The 25,022-nt window shown below is 38.7% G+C and overlaps 1 protein-coding gene and 1 non-coding gene across 2 annotated transcripts; both read right to left on the bottom strand.

Moving 5' to 3' along the window:
- Nucleotides 1–1,295: 1,295 nt before the first annotated feature.
- On the bottom strand, nt 1,296–6,615 carry LOC122683703 (lysozyme C, intestinal isozyme-like). Its single transcript, XM_043887512.1, has 4 exons — nt 6,438–6,615; nt 5,081–5,245; nt 3,323–3,398; nt 1,296–2,168 (listed from the first exon to the last, which is right to left on the bottom strand). The coding sequence occupies exons 1-4, from the start codon at nt 6,571–6,573 to the stop codon at nt 2,102–2,104; spliced, it is 444 nt and encodes a 147-aa protein (XP_043743447.1). The 5' UTR covers nt 6,574–6,615; the 3' UTR covers nt 1,296–2,101.
- Nucleotides 6,616–24,557: 17,942 nt separating this feature from the next.
- LOC122686162 lies at nt 24,558–24,661 on the bottom strand. Its single transcript, XR_006338637.1, has one exon. It is a non-coding gene; the product is annotated as a U6 spliceosomal RNA (small nuclear RNA).
- Between the last annotated feature and the right edge of the window lie 361 nt (nt 24,662–25,022).

Below are 25,022 nucleotides of genomic sequence, written 5' to 3'. Positions count from 1 at the left end.
AAGTACATCAGGTTGTTTAGTTGGGGTCATCATGCCCTGGTAAGCCAAGGAAAAACATAGTGTGGACTTTGGAACACCAGGTCAGCGCAAGTTCAGATCACTGCTTGTGTACATACCAAGATGTTTTCCCAAGGCATATGTGGGTCTATGACCTCCAGCTAGGTGATACCCCTTGTATAAGAAAATAACGAAGATAGTTTAAAGTAATCGATAAAATGGGAGACATGACCAGGGACACAGGAGGCTGACTTCATCGTCACACAACAGATACTTTCTGCTTGCCAAGACACTAAATAAAAGTGATGTGGCTCCGAAGAACAGGGCTCTTAATCTAAGAGGTCTTGAGTCCCCTGGTCCCATCTTTAAGACTTTAACTCTGACTCTAGTCTCTTCTTCCCAAACTGTGCGTCGACCACTTTCGATCCCTACCTGCTGCACTGGCCGCAGCAGTTAGAGGGTTGTGTGGAGCCTGCGGAGAGTCTTTGTAAGATGAAACGTTACCAAGGCAGCTCATGCAGTGATGGGGATGATCCAGCAAAGAGGGAGAAACTCAGGATACAGGAAACCCTCAGCCTAAACTGGAGTAGTGAGAGGGCTGTGATGAAGACTGCATTTGGAGAAACAGCCAGTTGAGGAGCAGAGGCCCTTCATCCCAGTAATAAAGGGGAAGGAAGGGGGGATTGGCCCAGGGAAAGATGTTAGCGCTGCTTTGCTGGCCAGGAGGGGAGGATTTTGTATGAGGTTCCTTCTGTTCTGTCGGTGTAATACCACCTGACAGATGACTTAAGACTGCAAGACAGACTGTAAGGTCATCTGCTGAGAGCACAGTATGGAAGGCCAGTGGTTGGTGTGTGTGCTGGGACTTTGAAAAGAGAGAAGTAAATAGTGACAGTCATTTTCGAGAGTGAGGACACCAACACAGAAGGATTACAGAGAAGTGACTATGATGACCAGGTAGACTTGAGGGCCCATTTGAGATCTGTATTTATGAATTTTAAGTGAGGGGAAATCCTTGGGGGTCCCATGGTTAGGACTCCATGCTTTCACTGTTTAGAGTAAGAAGTCACGCCCTCTTGGGGAACTAATGTCCCAGAAGCTGTGTGGCACAGCCAAAAAACATTAAAAATTTAAAACATTAAGTGAGATATCAGCATGCTATGGATTTCTCTAGCAATATCCACCTGTTTCAGTACAGGTGAGGATGTAGGAAATAATAAGTGTCAGATCATTATTTCCCAATACATACATATTTCTTCAGAGACATTAAATGGCGCTAAACAAATGAAGACAAAGTATGAATTGCAAAGCTTTTAATGAAAACGTTTTTCTTTTACAACATGCATAATTTCACATCTGTTTAATAGCAATTTATTCAATGCTTACAAACTCACCTGCCTCTGAATTTAGTTATAATGCATGAATTTAAGCTAATAAGACTGAGGAAAATCAACAGCTCATCTAATCCTTCTTTATATTCCTTCAGGATCAGCAGGATGCATAAATGAGTTCTTTGCAAAGGCTAAAATAGGCTGATGTATAAATTGTGAGTTTATTTTTAAAAAGCTGTGTAAATGCAGCATTTCTACTAAAACATTTAAACCAAAGGTCACACTTATGAAAACAGAATTCTTGACTGGGCTGTTTTCCTTTTTAGCCATTTGACGTTCTGCTCTTTTTGACTGGACAGATGAGAGTTCACATGCCTACACAGGTGGGACTTTGCCTAAGATCAATTTGCTTAAAGATATTCTTTTGTTATATTTTGTTGAATATTGGGGAGTACTTATATCATTTAAGATTAAGTCTGGGTTACCCCTTTGATTAAGAACTAAATTTACTAGAGATACATTTGACAATGAAGATTTTAGACAAATATTCACCAGCATTAGTTCTGTTAGCAAGCTGAAAAAAGTTGTAGGCCTAATATCAAACAATAAACAAGTGAGGTAAACATCAAGCCTCTTAGAAAGACCACATGCTCCTGCTTCTGTAAAAACATTATTTGTTTGAAAGAGTGGTAGTATAGCCTTTTACTCAACGATTACTTCCTTAATATGAAAAAGAGACAAAATGAGCTGAAGACGAAAACTCCATTCCACAGTTACACTCTGCAACCCTTAACATAATTCGTGAGATCTCGGTTTTTACAGTTCTTTTTCCATGCCACCCTATGGAGAAAAATGAAACAAATGATAAGAAGTTTGAAACATATCTTCATTGTATTATACATACTTCAAATCCTTTGTGAGAACAAAATAGTTAATCAGTACATGAAATACAAGATACAGACAGATCCAAGTATTGCTTATTTATTAACTGGAGATATGTATACCAAGGACTTCACATCTCCCCAAGGCTTCACTAGAGCACAGAACACAAATGTTGAGTCTTGTGTAGTCCACAACATAACTGCAAAGCGTATTCCATATTTACTTCCTTTCAAAAATAATTTCAAGATATGACAAGGAATTGGTAGAGTGTGGAAAAACTTAAAAACTCTAGAAGTCCTTAAAATAAATTGAGGTTAAAGTAGATTGTTTCTGTGTAATACACTGTTTAGCATAAATCTTAATTTTTTAGATTTTCAATTCCCTTGGTCTTAGAGAATATTCCCACACTTTTCTCATAACAGGAGGATAAAACCGCTCCCTACCCTCCCACACACACCTTTTTTTGGCCACACCACATGGCCTGTGGAATCTTAGTTCCCCAACCAGGTACCAGACCCCCCTCCTCCTGCATTGAAAGCATAGAATCTTAACCACTAGGGAAGACCCCAGACCTCTCCTTTAATGCTTAACCCATACCTTGCTCTGTGAAGGGAACTTACATAGTGTTGAAGGTCCATTATACTTGAAACACAAACAAACTCAGAAATTGTGGTTACCAATTGTGGGTATTGTGGGTGGGGTGAGGGGTGGGGAATTGGATGAAAGCAATGGAAAGTACTACAAACTTCCAATTATAAGATAAGTAAACACTGGAGATGTGATGTACAACATGATGAATATAATTAACACTGCTGTGTCTTACATATGAAAATAGAGAGTAAATCACAAGATTTTTCATCACAAAATTTTTTTCTTCTCTTTGATTTTTTTTATTGTTATTTTTAAATGAAGGATAATTGCTTAACAGTATTGCATTGTGTTTCTTTAATTTTGTATCCATTGAGATCATGGATGTTCACTAAACTTACTGTGATAATCATTTCATGATGTATGTAAGTCATTATGCTGTACACCTTAAATTTATGAAGTACTGTGTGTCAATTACATCTTAACAACACCGTATGGAAAACAAAAACAAAAAAATAACATACCATGCTGTAATGCCTTGCTGACTGACAATCTTCTTTGCACATGCTACAGCTTGAGTGATGTCATCTTTCAGCAAAGCTGAAAAAGAGGTGGTGAGAAATGAGGACAATGTTCACAGAAATTTCACGTAAATTTTAGGTTCAGCCAGCTTTATTCTCTTAGGCTGAGGAAAGAACAACTAAAATTATTTTTTTAAGAGTCCCTGTTTCTGTGAATATTGGGAGAAAACTCTCTCTCTCTCCATTCTATCCCATTTGGCATGAAATAAAGCATTCCGTTTCTCATTTGCCAAAGCCATTGGAAGCTCTGAAACTATTAACTAATATGATAGAAGGTTCTCTTTGCACTGGACACTTTGAAAACAAAACAAAAACAAACAAGTGGAAACCAGTCTAGCAGTTTTTTGCTCAGCAGTTCTACTAGTGAAAATTTATTCCAAAAAAAGAAAAGTAATAAGTGATGTACCCAAGATGTATGCATTAATACAAGAGTTGGATTAATAAATTTTAGAATATTTAGTGAAATTCTATTCATCCAGAAAAATTAATAAGATTGATATTTGTTGAGAAAAATGATATTGTGCAATGATGAGCAAATTGTAAAGTAGTAAATATAGTACAATTTCATTTTTGTTGAAGCATATTGCTTACATGTTTGCATGTGGGTACAAATGTGAATTATATAGCTTTACATTCATGTATGTGAGTGATGTGTATTCTGAAAGAAGATGTGGATACCACAAGTTACCGTGGTCATAAGTCTCTGGGTAGTAGAACTTTTATTCAATGACCACAGATTATTGTATAATACAAAATAATTTTTAAACTAAACTAACTGTATATAAAAGATATGTCCAGAAGCTAATCTTATTTATTAGGAATTTTAATATTAAAAATTAAACAATATCAAATTAGCAATATTTCTCCAATATTTTATGCAATAAATATTGCATGTGCACACGTGCCTGTGTGACTCTTTGTGACCCCATGGATTGTAGCCCTCCAGGCTCCTCTGTTCATGTTGATTCTCTAGTCAAGAATACTGGAGTGGGTTGCCATACCCTCCTTTGGAGGATTTTCCCAACCCGGAGATGGAACCTGTATCTCATGTCTCCTGTACTGTCAGGAGGGTCCTTTACTACTAGCCCCACCTGGGAAGACCTAAATATTGCATATGTTATCTCAGTTTTAAAAGGAACTCAATAGAATATTTGTTTCACCCCAATTAAAAACAAATCCATATATTAACTTTTTAGAATGACAGTGATTAAATAGGAAGTGTATTTTTTAGATATGCAAACAAAAGAATTTAGGAATGAAATGTGATAATGTTTCTAATTCACTTTAAAATCACTCAGCAAAAAAACCCCTACTGTATAATATATATGTAAAAGAAGTAAATATGACAAAATTTAAAAAAAAACCACACAACCAAAGTATCCCTAAACCTCTCCCAAACCAGGTAAATTAGTAGGAATGGCATTGTTCTTTACAAAGCATCAACATGTCCAGTTATGATGAAGTGATAGATCATTCCAACTCTTGTATGTTAGCAAACAGCAACCTTCTATGATACCAGCTTTTTAATTTCTTACTGAAGGAATTATGAGGTAGATGCTAAAGCAGTTTCTAGAAGTTAAGATGGAGTTTTTCTGGGTCCCTCATGAACTCTTCAAGACCTTTTCATTTGTATTAAATCTCTCTCCTTATAGGTACCACCAAATGGGGCCTGAGCCATCACTCAACATTATCTTGTCTTACCACTGCAGGATATACCACAGCCGTTAACTGCTCCTGGGGTTTTGCCATCATTACACCACCACTTGCTGTTGATCTGAAATAGCCCATAATCAGTGCTTTTGCTTCCAGGATTGTAGTTTGTAACATGTGTGTTATAACGGCTTTCTCCATAGGTCAAACACATCCCTGAAAAAAAATGTATTTTTAGTAATAAATAGGAACATCATATGACTTATATTTCATAGCACAATTCTATTTTACTAATGACTTATTTTAGAAGCATAAAGATATATTTAGCTTGTAAATATTTTAACACTTGGTGTTAAGGGCCCTTGAGAGAATTCTTTTGTTAGCAAATCATTTGAAAATACTAATGAAGTAAGATAACATATTGCAAAAATATTAAAATAGCTGTGTCTTCTATTACTATTACCCTTCCCCTGCTCCCATCCCTCAGGTAAGATTGAACCTAGAATGGAAAAAGCAACAGAGTTGTTGAGTGTATTTGGCCATTAGCAGCAGATGCATATGCTAATGGAAAAATACTTCTATCAGGAAAAGTAAGGATATTCTAGGAGAAAGAAAATGTCTTATGATACCTAAAGGTGAATTTGGATATCAAATTAGAATCCAGACAATAAGAATCATAGGATAGGAAAGACTATGTCATCCATCCATCCATCTAGCCATTTGCTCATTTATTAAAAAATAGTTATGGAGGGGAAATGTCTGAATTCACTCTGAAAAATACAATGTTGACATTGACAGGTATGGACTGAAATACAAAGGAACTTTTCCTTAGGGCACATCTTGAATTCTGTGGAAGAAAATGAAAAATAATTAATGAACTAGAGTCAGAATAATAGAATGTTATTTCATGCTACATTTCAGGAATCCTTATGTAGATATTGATTGAGGAGAAATAGGTTCCTACAGTCCCTGTTTTAAGAGTTCAATGTAATTTTTTAAAAAACTTGGCTATTAAAAACCCAGCATCTTTGTAGGGGGATTAAAAATTACAAAAATACTACCTTACTCAGGCTTGCAGAACCCAAATTCCAAGCTGGAAATGGCTGAGGGCTGAAATATATCTTGTAGTCACCCTACATGTGCCAGCTGGCAAATTTAGTGGCACCAGAGGAGTATAGCAAGATCTGGCATGCTTAGGATGGTATAGAATTTGACCCTCCCATGCCTCAATCCTTCCCTTGGTACATCTGATTCTGAGCTGATGTTTTTGAACTATTGTAAATGTACAAACCCTTCAAGGAAAAAAAAAAGCCATTCACTCAAAGTCCCTTTCTTATTCTTCTTCCTCTATTAGTATCTGTTCCATAGCTGGCTAACTATTTGGAAGGATGAAGAATAGTTAACTTACAGTTTGCCAGGCTGATTCCCTTGTAGCCAGCCAATCCAAATTTCTTCAGAGTTCTGGCAAGCTCACATCTCTCAAATTTCTTGCCCTGGACAGCAACGGAAAGGAGGAGAAGCCCCAGAATAAGGAGAGCCTTCATGTTGACAGAAGCCAAATGTCCAAGCTGACCAGACTGAGCTGGGCTTGGTATTTAACATCTTTTCACTTCCCCCTTCTCTGACCAATTTGGGAGCTCCACCCTTGGAGACATGCGGAAAGCAGGCAATGTTTATGGTTCACTTACACTAAAAGGTTTGTTCTGTATGTTTTCAGAAGGGTATTTTGATGTCCTAAGAGTTAATTGCAAGAAAATAATGAAATGATATTGCTTGAAGACATTGCTCAGAAAGAACTGGGATTAGCCCTATTGCCCAAAGAGGAACTTCCTCCTGTTTTATTATGAATTTGAGCCACTATAAAGAAGAAAAACCTGAATGAACATATTACACAATTGAAAATGTGCTCCCATCTTTGATTAACATTCATTTGCATTAAGTTTTTTATGTGCTTTCATTTTGTTGTCTTCATCTTTTTCACTTAAAATTATTTTATGTACATTTGCCACAAAGAATGTGACACATGGCCTGTTGTTCTGATAGATATATAGCAAAACACCACATTGATCACAGATTCCTATGCTGACTCTTTTGGTTGTTTCTCAGTTCTTAATTTGTAAATCAATATTTTACTGTTATAAGTAAGCCTCATGTGAACATTCCTAAGTCCTTTCTGACAATGTCTTACTTCACTTTTTCATGTTAGAACATAAAGAGTCGTTGTAAAGTGAGAAAACTGTATAGTAAAACCTACAAAAGAATAACAGAATTATGCCACCCCAAAATCTTCACCTTTGGCACAAGGATTATTTTGAGCTGAAGGCAGTTGAGAAGAAGCAGATTCAAGAAAAGTCCTCTTCCTCCCTCTATTTTCCTGAAAGTAAAACATAAATTTGTGCAGAAATTAATCACTTAAAACTCTAGACACCTATCAGCCCCAAGACAGCACCTGAGGAGTCTGCAAAACAGCCTTTACTGACTAGCTATTATCTTCCATTATTTTCTAATGTATTTATTGTCCCACAATTGGCCACTCTTGGAAGCCTAGTACTCTGTTCCTCTGTCTTGTTGCTCACTGAAAAATATATTGTTCTTTGGTTAAGATAATCTGTAAGTCCAAATTCTAGCTTCCTCCTTGAGTTAGTCATCCCTGCATTTCTTACAAGTATACATGAAATGTATATGTTAATATACTTGTTCGCTTTTCTTTTGTTAATCTGTCTTTGGTTACAGAACCCCAGCGAAAAACTGAAAAGGGTAAAAGGAAATAAATGTTTCCTCCTGTACAGTTTCTAGTGATGAGGATGGGACAGGAACACTCCACTGTCCCTGGAGACTGCAGTTGAGATATAGGATAACTGACAGCAGAGCAGCAGAAGGTAAGAAATCTTACCAAGTCAGTCTCCCAACTCTTTGTCTGTAGCGCATTGTCAAGAGAGAAGGATAAAGATTTCTCTTTGTCCCTTTCCAAATTCACAGCGGCAGGAGAAAAACATCGGTGAAAATAGATCTTGAATCATGACTCTTGTGAATTTTATTTTGGTAATCAACATCTATGGTTACTGATTCTTGGCCTCCCAGATACAGTCACGTTTTCCTTCGTCATAAGGATGAAAAACTATAAAATGAGACTCTCCATTTGTTTTGTTTTATGTATTGAGAGCTTGGCTTTGTAACCAGTGAGAATGTGCCTTCTGGTTTCTGCCCCTTGCGGGGTACAGGCTGTCTGTCACACTTATATCAGCAGCTAGCCAGCTAGGAGCCTAAGAAATGAAGAGACAGACAGCATTTTCTGTCCAACCATGCTGGCTCTCAGTGAAGTTTGTCTTAATAAAGTGTCCAAATTCATTCAGGGCCTTTTGGTCTCTACCTTCGTTGCCTGGTTTTGAGGGGAAAATTCTCATAGCATTATCACTTTTCTGATAACACGGGTTAGGAGGTCAGTGATTTAATATGTCTCACTTTGTGGGAGATAGAGGTTTATTTGTCACCTGAGACAAGGAAGGTCTTTGCTTTCTTAGGCTTCCTCTGCAGAGGCTCTGCATCTTGAGAAGGCTACATTTCTTAGAGAACACCACTTGTGTCCACGGGTAAACCTTAATATTGGTTTTAAGCCATAAAAATATGCACTGGTTGGAGTCAGAACTGAAACAGATATGTTGAAGATTTGGACTTTTACACCTAAAAGATTTTTTACATTTTATTTGTTTATCCACTTATTTATTTATGGCTTCTCTGGGTCTTCGTTGCTGTATGCAGGCTTTCTCTAGTTGCAGTGGGTGAACTCATTGCGGTGGTTTCTCTTGTTGCTGAGCATGGGCTCCATCCAGGCTCCCAGGTTCCATAGTTGGGGAGCATGGTCTCAGTAGTTGGGGCGCATGGGCTTAGTTGCCCCACGGCATGTGGAATCTTCCCAGATCAGAGATCAAGCCCATGTTCCCTGCATTGGCAGGGTTCTTAACTCCTTTACCACCAGGGGGTCTCTAAAAGGATTTTTTTTAATTAATTTATTTTATTTCTGGCTGTCCTGGGTCTTCATTGCTGCGCGAGATTTTCTCTAGTTGTGCAGAGAAAGTGCTACTCTCAAGTGTGTGGGCTTCTCATTCTTGCTGTGGTAGCTCCTCTTGTTTTGGACCACAGGCCCTAGGGCACACAGACGTCAGTAGTTGGGATGCATGGGCTCAGTATTGCAGGTCCTAGGCTCAAGAACATAGGCTCAGTCATTGTGGTCCACAGGCTTAGTTGCTCTGGAGCATATGGGATCTTCCTGGATCAGGGATCAAACCCATGTCTCCTGCATTGGAAGGCGGATTCTTTACCACTGAATCACTAGGGAAGCCTGCTAAAAGGATTTTTAAGAAAGCTCTAATCTTAAACAAATGTCCTCTTGGTACCTAAAGGAAGATCAGGTTAAAGAAAGAAAGAGAAAGGAAGAAGAAAAGAAAGAAGAGAGAAGTATATACAGAACACCTTGGCTGTATTATATACAAAACACTTCCTTAACATGTTTAGGAGGGGAAAATCAGAGAACCAAATGTCAGGAACTGCAGATGGCACTCAAGTTGGTGTGAAACGTATGGAAATGTTGATAGTGAGGAAATAGTTTTGAAGGTCAAGAAAATACATAGAAAGGCTTGATAGACTGTCCCCTCCTCTGTAAGCTGATCCCACCAGGTCCAGACCTTCCCGTATTTGGGGCAGGTACTACAGAAAAAAAAAATTATTGAACTATCTTATCCAACCATTAAAGAAAAGAAAAACATTGTGGTAATAATCCTAGATTTCTGTTAATAGGCAAATATGCCTCTGAGTTCCTTTTTCGAAATTCTTTTCTTAGTCCCTTGGAAATACTGACCTTACCATGTCTTTGAAATGTAAGCATCCAAAAAGATAAATGTTGGCTAAAGCAAACGTGAAACTGGGAAAAAACAAAAAAAATGAGAGACAGATTTTTTTAAAAAAACAAATTGCTATTTGATATTTCTGTAAGCTCTGTTTCTTCAGATTTTGGTCCACAGCCCCCATAAGATTATCTATTAAAGACAAGTAAAAATTTTTTCCACAAATATTGGTAAAATGCTTCAGCCATCTGAATGGATAAACTTAACTTGTTCCATCTTGCAAGAAACACCGCTTAGATCCAGCTATTCTTTTATAATAGTTATAAGAAATAACTATTCTCCTTTTATTTTAAACTTATAAACCATAGAAGTTTATTTCTCACAGCTCTGGGGGCTGGGAAGTCCAAGATCAAGGCACCAGCACATTGGATTCTTCTGCAAGTCCTCTTCCTTGTTCATCACCGGTGCTTTCTTGCTGTTCTTCACAAGGAGGAAGGGTCTCTGTGGGGTCTGTTTTATAACACTAATCCCATTCATGAATGCTGCACCCTCATGACCTGAGAACCGCTCAACCTCCTAACATATCATTTTTGGGGCTTTAGGATGTCCACATCTGAATTCAGGGAGAATACAAACAGAATATAACTACTCTTTTATAAAACTTTTCTTTTTTAAGTTCATCTCAAGGTGTAGTGGGAATGTTTGGAATTTTAAATCCCTTAAAAGGTGTTAGCTTCCTGCCTTAGCAATTTGCTACCAGTTGATAATTGTTTAAATGAATATTCTTATGATGCAAAATTAGTTCTCAAGAATTTTCAGTGTTCTGGCACTCTGTCAAGTGATCTTAATTAGGAGTTCTGGGTTATTGAAAAAAGGGAGAATCTATTTATAGGTCTTCCTTGATTTATGGTGAGGTTACACTCTGATAATCCTATTGTAAGTTAGACATATAGTAAGTCAAAAAATGTATACTATACACCTAACCTACCAAACATCATAGTTCTGCCCAGCATACCTTAAACTTTCCCGGGACAGATATATTAGCCTACAGTCGGGCAAAATCATCTGACGCAAAGCCTATTTTAAAATAAAGTGTTGAATATCTCATGTAATATATTGAACACACTTCTGAAAGTGGAAGACAGAATGGTTGTCTGGGTACAGAATGGTTGTAAGTATATTGGTTGTTCACCCTTATAAACAAAAAATATCACTAGCCTGGGAAAAGATCACATTTTATATTTTCTACTGAACGCATACCACTTTCACACCGTTATAAAGTTGAAAAGCCGTCAGCCATCATGAAGTTGGGGACCTTCTGTACTGTAATAGCAAATTCAGACAGTGCTTGCCATGTTCCAGGCGTTATTCTGAAAAGTTTAATATGTATTAACTCACTTAACCCCCCTTGAAAAAGGTATTGTCAACACTCCCATTTTACAGATAAGGAAACAGAAACCCATTGAAGTCCAGCAACTTGCCCACGGTCCCTCTGGGAGTGAGTAAAAGGCTACCCTGCATGCCCACTGGCTGTTCCTGTAAGCTCTACCCAATTTTTCAGTAAAACTGTCTAATATAAGGTCTCATCAGAATGCTTCTAACAGGCAATTCATCTGAAAGCAAGCCTGTTAGTAGAGTTGGGATCTGTGGCAAATGGAAGGACAGGCTTGATGTCAGATTGCAGTATCATCCTTTTGTTGTTGCTATTTACTTAGCATTCCATTTAAGTGATTGTTCTAAGTTACGGAGAAGGAGACGCCTACCTGTGTTTTCCTATATAGGTTCTGTTTCCTGCAAGAAAATGATTGGGCAGATAATCAAATGCTGTGTTCATTGTGCTCATTGTTAGTAGGGGAATTCCCTGGATCCAGGAGAATAGCTTCAGGGAGAAGTCACAGTTCCCAGGAGCCACCAAATACTTGCAAAGGCTGGAGTTTTACTTCCTCAGCAAGAATGAGCCTCTCCAAAAAAACACAGGAAACTGAGTATGCAAACTCTTGAAAGTATACACTTGTCTAGAGTGAATCACTACTTGCTTAATTAAGTGCTAAATTAAGAAAACAGCTTTTATAAGGATTGGGGGAGATATGGGGCTAGCCGTTGATGGTGGAGATGGTACTGGAAAGGAATGGGCAGGATAAATAACTGTCAAGTGAACTGTATTAATTCCATCTGCAGGGTTTTTAGCTTTTAATTTTTGTTGGATTTGAGGAAGTTTTGGGATTTTGGTTTCATTTTGGTTTGATTTTCGGCAGATCTTTCTCTTTAATTCTACAAGATTAGAATGACCAGGTAGAGGACAGACCTTCTGATACTAGTTACAGTTTCTGATCTTAGTTATGGTTTCCAAAGTTATTTGTTACTCACTTGGTGGGGAACTTAGAAAGCTCCTCTTCTACTTTCTGAGAAAGGTGAGAATTCCATTTTTAAAAGTTTGCATACAGAAAACATCAGGATTCTGTAAACTTCATAAGAAGTTGGGTTTTGGCTTTGTGTCTGGGAGACAGTTCCTTTATCCAGGAGAGTTGGTTTTGATCCTTCTAGGCAACAAGGCTTACCTTGGATGCTCCTCTGTCTTCAGCGGCCACAGGTCTGCTTGTGACCTAGAGTGTGCACCCTCCCCTCGTTTTAGCCACCCTGTGTGGACACGGAAGATTAATTAAACCCTGTGCAGTTCCTTTTCTCTGAAGTGGAGTTCTAGGAGACTGCTCGAGACAACGTTCTGATTTTCAAGTGAGAGAAAATTTGCTAAACTTCTAGTCATTCTGGAGTAGCACCCTAGGTGTCTTGCCACAAGTCAGAATCTTTGAATTCTGAGGCGATAGCTTAAATTCAAATATTTTTCTTCCATGTGTGATCTCTGAAGGAAAATGTTCCAAGTCCATGACTTATAGGTAAAACCGAGCATGTCATTGAATGCCTGATTAATAAAAGATGGAGACTTCCCTGTTGGTTCAGTGGTAAAGAATTAGCCTGCCAATGGTGGAGATGCAGGTTTAATTCCTGGGTTGGGAAGATCCCTTGGAGAAGGAAATGGCAGCCCACTCCAGTGTTCTTGAGTGGGAAATCCCACAGAAAGAGGAGCCTGGTGGGCTGTAGTTCATGCGGTCATGAAAGAGTCAGACATGACTTAGTGACTGTAACAACAGCAACACCGAAAGATGCTTGTCTGAGGATTTACATGGCAGCCTTAGAAATCCAGGAACTTGACTGTCATCCTTCAGAAAAGTCCAAGCCTCATTGCCTATGTTCCAGATAAATTTCCTGTGGGTGTTTGTGTGTTTGGGAAGGGTACGTGCTTCAAGGAAGACAAGGCACTAGTGTGCGGGGTGTGGGTGAGGCCGGGCTGGTGTTCCTGTCCCTTGTGTCATGCCTGTGTCAACTTCAGGCCACCCTCCACCCCTGGCTCGCTTTTAAAATTTCTGTTGTTTTGCAAGCAAGGTGAGCCAAGCAGAGGCACTGTAATTCCTGGGGGAAAGTTGTTATGTAGCTTATAGTTGGGAAAAGGTGGTGTTTAAGAACCGTTGCATCATACTTCAAGACAAAAGTGAGGCGATTACTCAGTTTCTTCATGGACCACCTGCAGAATTACTGGAAGTGCTGACTTTTAAAAGGAAGATTTTTCTGTACCCCACCCCAAAGCTGCTACTAAGCCCTGAGAATCAGCTACTTTAACAAGAACCCATGTTTTTTCAAATACTAATAACTGTAAATCTTAGAGCTCTGCAGAGTATTTCATAGACTGAAGGGATATATCCAGGTACAGTTATCTCTTGTTACACAAATTACTTCCACAGTTTGAGAGCAATGGCCAGCCTGCAAAGAGATTCTCTGTCCTGCCTCACTTAGCCCTGGAAAGGATAGTTCTATGTATATGTTACCCTGTGCCTGACCATGGCTAATTGGATTTTAGTTAGACCTCGGTTGCAAGGCTGTTGATCAATTAGACTTTCTTAAAATTTCAGGTTAAGAAACAAAGCAATTGTAGTTAGTGCATGATGGGTACTCATAAACCAGTGGGCCTTGTATCAGGGGTAGAGAGATGCTGCAGACAAATTTAGCCTCTACCACTGGGGAGCTTTGCCATGTCCGGGTACCTACAATCAGATAGGTTTTGGCAAAAGGTTTGTCCCAGTTTCTCTTGGTAAACCAGGTTTGGTCACTATATTAGTCATACATTGCCAAAGCTAGTTACAAAAACTTTTTTTTTCTTGGGATGAGGATGTTAAACATGTACTCTCAGCAGATTTTAAACATGCAACAGAATATTGTTAACTGTAGTCGCTGTGCTGTATATTACATCCCCGTGACTTGTACTATAACTGGAAGTTGGTACATTTGGACCTCCTTCACCTATTTCTCCCACTCCCCACCCACTTATCCCACTTCTGGCAACCATCCATCTGTTCTCCTTATATGAGCTTGGTTTTCTTCCCTGTTACTGCTATTGTTTCTTTTTAATTCTGCATATAAGTGAAGTCAGTCTTTCTCTGACTTATTTCACTTAACATAATGTCCTTAAGGGCTATCCATATTGTCACAAGTGGCAAGATTTCATTCTTTTTTTTAACGGCAGAAAAGTACTCTAATGTATGTATGTATTCTATTGTATTTGTACATATTCTTTATCCGTGCATCCATTGATGGATACATAGATATTTTTCTATACCTTGGCTATTATAAATAATGTTGCAGTGAAAGTGGAATTTCAAATTGGTGTTTTATTGTTTTCAGATAAATACCGAGTAGTGGGAATGCTGGATCATATGGTAGTTGTATTTTTCATTTTTTGAGAAACCTCCATACTGCTTTCTATAGTGACTATATCCATTTATATTCTCACCAAGAGTGCACAAGCGTTCCCTTTTCTTCACATCCTTGTTTTTTGTTTGCTTGTCTGTGTTTGTTTTTTGTTTTGGCCATACCACACTGCACAGCTTGCAGGATCTGAGTTCTCAGGCCAAGGATGAAACCCAGACCACTGTAGTGCAAGCTCCAAGTCCTAACCAATGGACTGCTGGGGTAGCCATTTTAACAGGTATGAGGTGATATTCCAGTGTGTTTTTTATTTGCATTTCCCTGAGGAGTAGTTGGGTTGAAAAGGTACCTGTACCTTTTCATGTACCTGTTGTCCATCTGCATGTCTTCTTTGAAAAACATATTCACATCTTCTGCCAATTTTTTAATTCTTTGCTTTTTGCCATTAAGTTATATATATTCTTTACATATTTGGGATACTAACCCCTTCTCATATATGATTTCTAAATATTTTCACCCATTCAGTAGGTTGCCTTTCTATTTTGTCAGTGATTTCCTTTTGCTGTGCAGAAATTTTTAGTTTGATGTAGTTCCACTTGTTTTTGTTGCTTTTGCTTATGAAGTCTGATCCAAAAAACCATCATCATGACTGATGTCTAGCAACATACAGCCTATATTTTCTTCTAGGACTTTTATGGTTTCCAGTTTTGCATTCTTTAATCCATCTGAGTTAATTTTTCTGTACAGTGTAAGATAATAGTCTAGTTTCACTCTTTTGCATGGGGTGGCCAGTTTCCCCAGAGCTGTTTATTGAAGATACTCTCCTTTCTCCACTGTATATTCTTGGCTCCTTTGACTTAAATTACTTAACCATATATGCATGAGGCTCTCTGTTATGTTCCATTGTGCCATATGTCTGTTTTTATGTCTATAGGAAACTATGACAAACCTAGACAGTGTATTAAAAAGCAGAGACGTAATTTTGCTGACAAAAGTCCGTATAGTCAAAGCTATGGTTTTTCCGGTAGTCATGTACAGATATGAGAGCTGGACAATAAAAAAGGCTGAGTGCCAAAGAATTGATGCCTTCAAACTATGGTGCTGATGGAGAAGACTCTTGAGAGTCCCTTTGACAGCATGGAGAACAAACCAGTCAATCCTAAAAGAAATCTACCCTGAATATTCACTGGAAGGACTGGTGCTGAAGCTGAAGCTCCAGTACTTTGGCCACCTGATGCAAAGAGCTGACTCACTGGAAAAGACCCTCATGCTGGGAAAGATTGAGGGCAGGAGGAGAAGGGGCTGACGGAGGATGAGATGGTTGGATGGCATCACCGACTCAATGGATGTGAGTTTGAGCAAACTCCAGGAAATAGTGAAGGACAGGGAAGCCTGGCATGCTGCAGTCCATGGGATCGCAAAGAGTCAGACACGACTGAGCGACTGAACAGTCATGACTGAGCTACTTAAACAGCAACCATAAATGTTGATTAATGTATCTTTGGTAGTTTGAAATCATGAAGCATGATACCTCCAGATTTATTCTTCTTTCTCAAGATTGTTTTGGCTGTTGTTCTGGAGTCTTTCATGGTTTCATCCAAATTTCGGATTGTTTGTTCTATTTCTTTGAAAGATGCTTTTGGAATTTTGAGAGGGATTGCATTGAACCTGTAGATTAGTTTGGGTAGTGTGGACATTTTAACAATATTAATGTTCCAGTCCATGAGCACAGAATGTCTTTCCATTTACGTGTGTTGTATATTCTTCAATTTCTTTCAAGAGTGTCTTTTAATTTTCAGTGTGCATGTCTTTCACCTTCTTGGCTAAACTCATTCCTAAGTATTTTATTCTTTTGGGAAGGCACCTATGCTCACCTTGTTGGTTTGCCAAGGCTGCACTGTTTTATTCTTTTTGATGCAATTATAAATATGAATATTAAATTTTATTTATTAAATTCCTTAATTTTTCTGATAGTTTATTACTATATAGAAACAAAAAAATTTTGTATATTAATATTTGTATCTTGCAACTATACTGAACTCATTTATTAGCTCTAGCAGTGTCCTTGTTTGGAGTCTCTGGGATTTTCTGTATACGTCATCTGCAAATAATCACAGTTTTGATTCTTCATTTCAAATTTGGATTCCTCTTATTTTTTTCTTGCCTCATTGCTCTGGCTAGAACTTCCAATACTATTTGAATAAAAGTGATGAGAATGGACATCCTTGTCTTTTTCCTGATCTTAGAGGAAATACTTTAGCTTTTTGATGCTGAGTATGATGTTAGCTGTAGGTTTGTCGTGTGTGACCTTTATTGTGTTGAGGTATGTTCTCCCTTCTGGAGAGTTTTTGTCATAAATGGGTATTGAATTTTGTCAAAAGCTTTTTCTGCATCTATTCAGATGATCATATGGTTTTTATTCTTCAATTTACTGATGTGGTATATCACACTGATTGGTTTATGAATACTGGAAAATCCTTGCATCCCTGGAATAAATCCCATTTCATCACTTGTGTATGATCCTTTTAACATATTGTTGGATTCAGTTTGCAAGTATTTTTTTTTCTTTTTTTCCATTTATTTTTATTAGTTGGAGGCTAATTACTTTACAATATTGTAGTGGTTTTTGCCATACACTGACATGAATCGGCCATGGATTTACATGTGTTCCCCATCCCGATCCCCCCTCCCACATCCCTCCCCACCCCATCCCTTTGGGTCTTCCCAGTGCACCAGCCCCAAGCACTTGTCTCATGCATCCAACCTGGGCTGGTGATCTGTTTCACCCTTGATAATATACATGTTTCGATGCTGTTCTCTCAAAACATCCCACCCTCGCCTTCTCCCACAGAGTCCAAAAGTCTGTTCTGTAAATCTGTGTCTCTTTTTCTGTTTTGCATATAGGGTTATCGTTACCATCTTTATAAATTCCATATATATTCAGTTTGCAAGTATTTTGATGAGGATTTTTGCATTCAGGTTCATCAGCGATATTGGCCTGTAATTTTCTTTTTATTTTGTGGTATATTTCTCTAATTTTGGTATCAGGATGGTGGTGGCTTCATAGAATGAGTTCCTTCTCCTGCAATTTTTTAAAATAGTTTTAAATAAATAGGCATTAACTCTTCTCTAAATGTTTGTTAGAATTTTCCTGTGAAGCTATATGGTCTTGGACTTTTGTTCACTGTGAGTTTTTTAAACACAGTTTCAATTTCGGTGCTTGTGATTATTCATATTTTCTATTTCTTTCTGGTTCAGTTTTCCAAGATTGTACCTTTCTGAGAATTTGTCCGGTTCTTCCAGGTTGTCCATTTTATTGGCATATAGTTACTTACAGTAGTCTCATGATCCTTTACATTTCTGTGGTGTAAGCTGTAACTTCTTTTTCATTTCTAACTTTATTGATTTGAGCACTCTGTTTTTTCTTGATGAGTCTGGCTAAATGTATATCAATTTTGTTTATCTTCTCAAAGAACCAGCTTTTTTGGATTCATTGATGTTTTCTATTTTTTTCTTCATCTCTATTTCATTTACTTCTGCTCTCATCTTTATGATTTCTTTCCTTCTTCCAACTTTAGGTTTTATTTGTTCTTCTTTCTGCAGTTGCTTGTGTAAGGCTAGGTTATTTGAGATTTTTCTTATTTCTTGAGGTAAGATTGTATGGCTGTGATCTCCTTTAGAACTGCTTTTGCTGTATCCCATAGGTTTTGTATTGATGTGCTTTAATTTTCATTTGTCTCTAGATATTTATTTCCTCTTTTATTTCATCAGTGATCTGTTGGTTGTTTTGTAGCATGTTTAACCTCCATGTGTTTGTGATTTTTAGTTTTTTTCTCTTGTAGTTAATTTCTAATCTCACTGTGAAATAGAGAATCATGAGTTGTGAACATAAACGATGCTGATTTCTATTTTCTTAAATTTACTGAGGCTCTCTTAAATTTATTGATCCATGTGATCAATCATGGAAGACATTCCACGTGTACTTGAAAAGAATGTCTTCTGCTGCTTTTGGATGGAATGCTTTATAAATATCAATTGAGTGCATCTGATCTAAAGTGCCACTTAAAGTCTGTATTTTGTTATTGATTTTCCATCTGAATGGCCCATTGATGAAAGTGGGATGTTAAAGTCCCCTACTATTATTGTGTTAACGGTGCATTTCTCCTTTTATGGCTGTTAGCATTTGTCTTATATATTTAGATTCTCCTATGTTTGGTACATATATATGTTTACAATTGTTATATCTTCTTTTTGGGTTGATCCCTTGATTATTATGTAGAGTCCTTCTTTGTATTTTGTAACTGTCTTTATTTTAAAGTCTGTCTTGTCTGATATGTCATAATTTTCATGGAATACCTTTTTGTCATCCCCTCACTTTCAGTTCTGTGTCCCTATATTTGAAATGGGTCTCTTATAGACAGCATATATATGGGTCTTGTTTTTGTATCCATTCAGCCAGTCTATGTCTTTGGTTGGAGCATTTAATCCAGTTACATTTAAGGTAATTATTAATATGTATATGCTTACTGCCATTTTGTTAACTGTTTTGGACTTTTTTTTGTAGGTCTTTGTTTCTCCCCTTCCTCTTTTTTTCTCTCCTCTTGCGATTTGATGACTAACTTTTTAGTATTGTGTTTGGGTTCCTTTGTGTGTGTGTGTTGTAGATTTTTGGTTTGCATTTACCATGAGGTTTGATACAGTAGTCTGTATATAAACAAGATGGTTTTAAGTTGCTAGTCTTTTAATTTCTAATGTTTTTCCAATTTCTGCTTATAGTCTCCTCACTGCTTCTGGTTTTGATATTATATTTGTATATGGATGATTTCCTACCTTTACTCTATGTTTGCTGTCATCAGTGAGCTGTCTCATTTTTAATTTTCTTGTTTCTAGTTGGGGCTTTTTTTCCCACCTAGAGAAATTCCTGTAGCATTTATCACAAGATAGTCTGGTGGTACTAAATTCTCTTAGCTTTTGCTTATGTGTAAAGCTTTTGATTTCTCTGTCAAATCTGAATAAGATCTTTGCTGGGTAGAGTATTCTTGATTATAGGTCTTCCCTTCCATCACTTTAATATATTGTGCCACTTCCTTCTGGTCTGTAGAGTTTCTGCTGAAAAATCAGCTGATAACCTTATGGGAATTCCACTGTAAGTTATTTGTTGCTTTTCCTTTGCTGCTGTTAGTATTTTCTCTTTGTCTTTAATTTTTATCAGTTTGATTAATATGCATCTCAGTGTATTCCTCCCTGGGTTTGTCCTGTGTGGGACTCCCTATGCTTCCTGGATATGGGTGACTTTTCTTTCCTATGTTAGGGAAATTTTCAGCTATCTCATAAAATATTTTCTCCGCCTCTTTCTCTCTCACTTCTGTTCCACAGGCTTCAGGGTTGCAGTTTTTCTTGTTTCTGCTGTCTGCCCTCTGGTGGATGAGGTCTAAGAGGCTTGTGCAAGCTTCCTGGTCAGGGAGGCTGGTGCCTGCCCACTGGTGGGTGGAGCTGGGTCTTGTCCCTCTGGTGGGGGTGCTGTGTGCTTAGCGGGCAGCTATAGGCTCAGGAAGACTTGAGGCAGTCTGTATACTGATGGGAGGGGCTGTGTTCCTGGCACGTTGGTTGTCTGGTCTGAAGAGTCCCAGCACTGGAGCCTATAGGCTGTTGAGTGGGGCCAGGCCTTGGTGAAAAAATGGCGGCCTCTGAGAGGGCTCATGCCCATGAATACTCCCCAGAACGACTGTCACCAGTGTCTTCATGCCTGCAGTGAGCCGAAGCTGCCCCCGCCTCTGCCAGTACCAGCAGGGGACCCTCCAATACCACCCGGTAGGTCTTGCCCAGACTCCTATGAGGTCACTGCTTCTTCCCCTGGGTCCTGAGATTGACCTTCAGCCAGTCTGTGTTCCTTATGTCTGCCATGTCTCAATTCAAGTTACTTGAGACCTTGTGTGCACCCTCCAAAAGTGGAGTTTCTGTTTCCCCAGTGCTTTGGAATTCCTGTGATCAAACCCTGGCCTTGAAAGACAAACGCTCTGGTGGTCCCTCCTCCTGATGCCAGAACCCCAGGCTGGAGAGTCTGACACAAAGTTCAGAATTTTCACTTCTGTGGGAGAACCCCTGTGATACAATTATCTTCCAGTTTGTATATCACCCACATGGTAAGTGTGCAATTTAGTTTTATCACAGTTGCACCCCTCCTACTGTCTTCCTATGGTTTCTTCATTGTCTTTGGGTGTATAGGATATCTTTTTAGTAGGTTCCAGTGTTTTCTGGTTGTTTAGCAATTAGTTGTGATTTGGGTGTTTTCATGAGAAAGGATGAGCTCACATCCTTCTATTCTGCCATCTTGTCTCCATTCTCAAAACAACTGTTGATCTTCAGCACATTATCTTACCTCAACAAGCCTCAGCTTCCTTCTTTGAGAGGCTTGTCTTAGGCAGCCCCAAGATCAGTAGATCTCTGCACCACTCAATAGGATCCTAAGGCCTATATAGAGGCCTTAATGGAGCTCCACCCCATACATAGTCCAGATGGTCTCAACAACACCTTATCTCTCAAGCCCTTTTCCATGAATCTTGTTTGTTTGATTTTTAGTGTCTATTTATTTATTTGGCTGCATCGGATCTTGGTTGTCGCCTGGGTGCTCAGTAGAAGGGGCATGCTGGCTTAGTTTCCTCGTGGTTGATGCCCCAACCGGGCATCAAACCTACTACCCCTGAATTTAAGACTGATTCTTTAACTACAACCACTGGACCACCAGAGAAATCACTGTTTTTTTAAATCATAACTAACTGTCTTGCTCACATTCTGGCAGTTTATAGCTAAGATTCTAGATTCTGGCCTTGCTGATGTTAGCCTGAGTTATTTAAACTCCACCTGGTTTTCTTTTAAATTCCTTAACTGTAGCTTATTCTTACCTACCAAGCATTTAGGCTTATAGAAAGTTCTAGAGTTGGAGTCGGCAGACTAGATATCACAGGCCCGCTGCAGCTACTACCTGTTGGAACACAACACACACATTCATTTATGTATTGCCTGAAACCACTTTTACACTTCAGTAACAAAGTTGATTAGCTGGAACAGAGTCTGTGTGACCCCCAAACCCTAAAATACTTATTATCTGGTCCTTTTCGAACAAAGTTGGCCAACCACTGCCCTAAAATAATGCTAAGAGAGTTAGTTTGTCCCACAAGGTAGCAGATAAAAATAAAATACATGTTATTTCCAGACCACACAACCTCCAGCTAGTCTGTGTTCTTTATGTCCACCAGGTCTCTACTCAGGTTACCATCAGCATTGACTCTGATATCCCCTCAGGTGAGAAATAAGTGCTTTTATATGCCAGACATTTTACATGAATTGCCTTCCTGCTTTATCGATGGCCAGGAGAGGTCAATGACTTACCTAAGTTCATAACGAGCCAGATTCAACCTCCTGTCTGAGGTTCACGCCTGTACTCATACCTACCACAGTCTGCGTGTCTAAACTATAAAAGATGACAGGGCTTTGAAAATACCAGAAGGGCTTTAAGCAAGGACTAGACTCTTCCACCAGGCTGTTTTATACTTTAGGGATTGCCTCCCCCCACACACATACACACAAAAACTCAGACCTTTCCTCCTAATACTTTTCAAGATTAGCTTTCTGCTTTTCCACTCCTCTTGACTTTCATTATATTTGCTGACTTATGATGGAATCGCTCTTAATTACTAACTCCTGCTTTTACTAGACTTCCCCACTAGATCCTCTTCGGGTAATTTAGTTGCTCCTTTTGTATCCCTTCCTGCCAGTCTTTCCAGTTAATATTCTGAATGAAGTACTCAGTGGCTCATGACAATTAATGTCACATTGTTTTTTTCTTTTTCTGTCCCCAGGTATAGGTTTGACCCTTGTTTCATGTACAGCGATCATGGCAGTGTCAGGACTCGAAGGTTTTCAAAACACCTTCTGCGGTTGGATCCCTGCTCACCTCTTTCTGATGAAGTGATTGGAGTAGCTGTCTGTAGCTAGTCCTTAAGACCATGCCTGGAAGGGGTTTCTTAACTGGCTTTAAGTCCTGTTTGAAAAAGCAACCCAATCAGCTGACTTTCTTGTGCAATGTGTTAAACCATGAACTTTGCTTGAGTGTCAGGAGTGGCTGTCCCTGGTCCTTTTATTCAGCTGATGACAATACTCCTGAGTATTGTCATACTCCTGAGGTCTTTGATCTCACCAAACCCTTTTTGTCCTGGGGCCAGTTTTTGGTTATTCCCCATGTGGTCAAAGTCTGGACTTGTAAATCCATTCAGATACATGACAGTGCTTTTGGGGGAGCAGGGAATGTTTTTGGTCTCTAGCTTGACTTAAAATCAAGAGGCCCTGCATAGCATTCCAGATTGAGCACTTCACTATCAAAAATACTAATATCACATGGCTTGAAGAACTATCAGAGCTGAACCATCTGATTAAGAACAAAGACCATTTTTTTTAGATTAATGGAAATACACTGTTTATAATATCCATAAAATGTGGTAAGGTCACAAATTCAAACTTTGTTCATTTGGGGGGAATTCTGTACTGGTGCTCTGTTAAAATAGAACAGTAGCAATCTCTTGGTACAGGCTAATTCCAGGTAGTTACTGAAGGTAATGGACATCTACTTGCCAGTGACTGCTAACCACATGGAGTGCAGTTAACACCAGAGGTATCAAAGGAATGCTGTCTTCTGACATCTGAAAAATAAAGTGGGTTAAGTATTTCAGCAGAGAAGAACTGCCAAAGGTTGGTGAAAGCTGCGTTTTAGGGCTTTTAACAGGTTGATGAAGGGCTGTAAATTAGGTGTAGCAAGTGCCTGCCCAGCAGGGAGCCATGTGTGAAGTTGTGACACTCCCTCTGCATTTTGCTGACATTCAGTTCATTTGTTAAAAGATATAAGAATTTCTTAGGGCTGATGTAAAGTACCAACTGGTCTTCCCTGGTGGTTCAGTGGTAAAGAATCCACTTGCCAATGCAGGAGACCCAGGTTCGATCCCTAGGTCGGGAAGATCCCTTGGAAAAGGAAATGGCAACCCACTCCGGTATTGGTGCCTGGGAAATCCCATAGATGGAGGAACCTGGTGGGCTCTAGTCTGTGGGTCACAAAGTCGGACACAACTTAGCGACCAAACAACAACAAAATACCAGCTGTGTAGCTTCTTCCCTTTCAGATAACTTCTTTCTGAGTTTTTGGAACCTTGTGTAATTTGGGCCTCATTCACTATTCCTCTGTCAAAACTAGATCTTGACATTTTCTCACTGTTTAGAATGCCTACATTTCTGTCTCTTGGCTTAAAGACCATTTCTTATATTGTCTTTACAAGAAGGCTAATCGGTGGTGGGGCAGCAGGGGAGAGGAGGAACTGTGGTTTATAACCTGACAAACACAAACACAGTCATTGATTTTAGCTTTATGTAAGGTCCTAGGTTGAGCATTTAGCACTTTGTAAGACATGGCCATAAGTAACTTTCTATCACAATTTCAGATCACCATGTTGGGTTAATACCCATTGGGTTTATTCCTTTACCTCACATAATCCCAGTAACCCTGGTAGTATTTAGAAGTGAAATGAATACCTCTGCCACGAACATTTTAGGAAGAGAAATTCTAACAGTTTTGTAACTAAAAGCATACTACAGTGTTGAGTATGGGTATTGGCTTTATTCTATCCTTTGATTCTTAACATTAATCAGTCAGCTTCCACATTAATGAAAGTTGGCCTAGTTATTCCAGAATAAAAAGAAACCAGCTCTTACCAGGTCTTGTACTGTGATGTCATATTATTCAATTTTATGATGCTGGTTCCTGAAAGCAGATGAAGTCATAAGAGTGACACAGATCGGCTGCTCTTGCATTCAGCAGACTTCTGTTTTTGTTGAGGGGGTGGGGCGAGGCACTGAAGCCATTTTTTTTGTATCTCTAATTTTAAAAAAGTATGGAACGTTTCACTAATTTGTATGTCATCCTTGTGCGGGGGCCATGCTAATGTCTGTATCATTCCAATTTTAGTATATGTGCTACCAAAGCAAGCACTGTACCTCTCATTTTTGAATGGCCTCTAATGTGACTTTCTTTTGGACTGGTTTCATTCTGGATCTATGCTAAAATCATCTTTCATAAAGAGGCCTCAGTTTATAGTTAAAAATTTATTTAAGAGTCTAGCAGACCACACAATGTACCGAAAATTTTCAAAATGGTATGTTCAAGGGCCCCACTGCAAGAGGCTTGCTTTATTTCTCTCTTAATTGTACTGATTTGAATTTTGGTTATTTTTCCTTTTAGGAAGACCAGGTCCATATGTATTGGTGATAGGAAACTGTGACCATTAGGAATAAACAGAGGTCCTGGGAATGAATAGAGATTTTGCCTTATAAGATTTCCTACTACAAAGCTC

This window comes from Cervus elaphus, chromosome 3, assembly GCF_910594005.1.
Source record: "Cervus elaphus chromosome 3, mCerEla1.1, whole genome shotgun sequence".
NCBI classification, from domain to species: Eukaryota; Metazoa; Chordata; class Mammalia; order Artiodactyla; family Cervidae; genus Cervus; species Cervus elaphus.
The sequence above is the reverse complement of the archived record's forward strand: the minus strand, read 5'-3'. Positions and strand labels throughout refer to the sequence as shown.

Excerpts from the sequence above, each read along its gene's own strand:
- LOC122683703 (XM_043887512.1), bottom strand. The coding sequence starts at position 6,573 with ATGAAGGCTCTCCTTATTCTGGGGCTTCTCCTCCTTTCCGTTGCTGTC. Across the intron at positions 3,399-5,080 it reads CTGTGGTATATCCTGCAGTG|CTTTGCTGAAAGATGACATC; the intron begins GTAAGACAAGAT and ends CCTCTTTTTCAG. Across the intron at positions 2,169-3,322 it reads CAGCAAGGCATTACAGCATG|GGTGGCATGGAAAAAGAACT; the intron begins GTATGTTATTTT and ends TTTTCTCCATAG.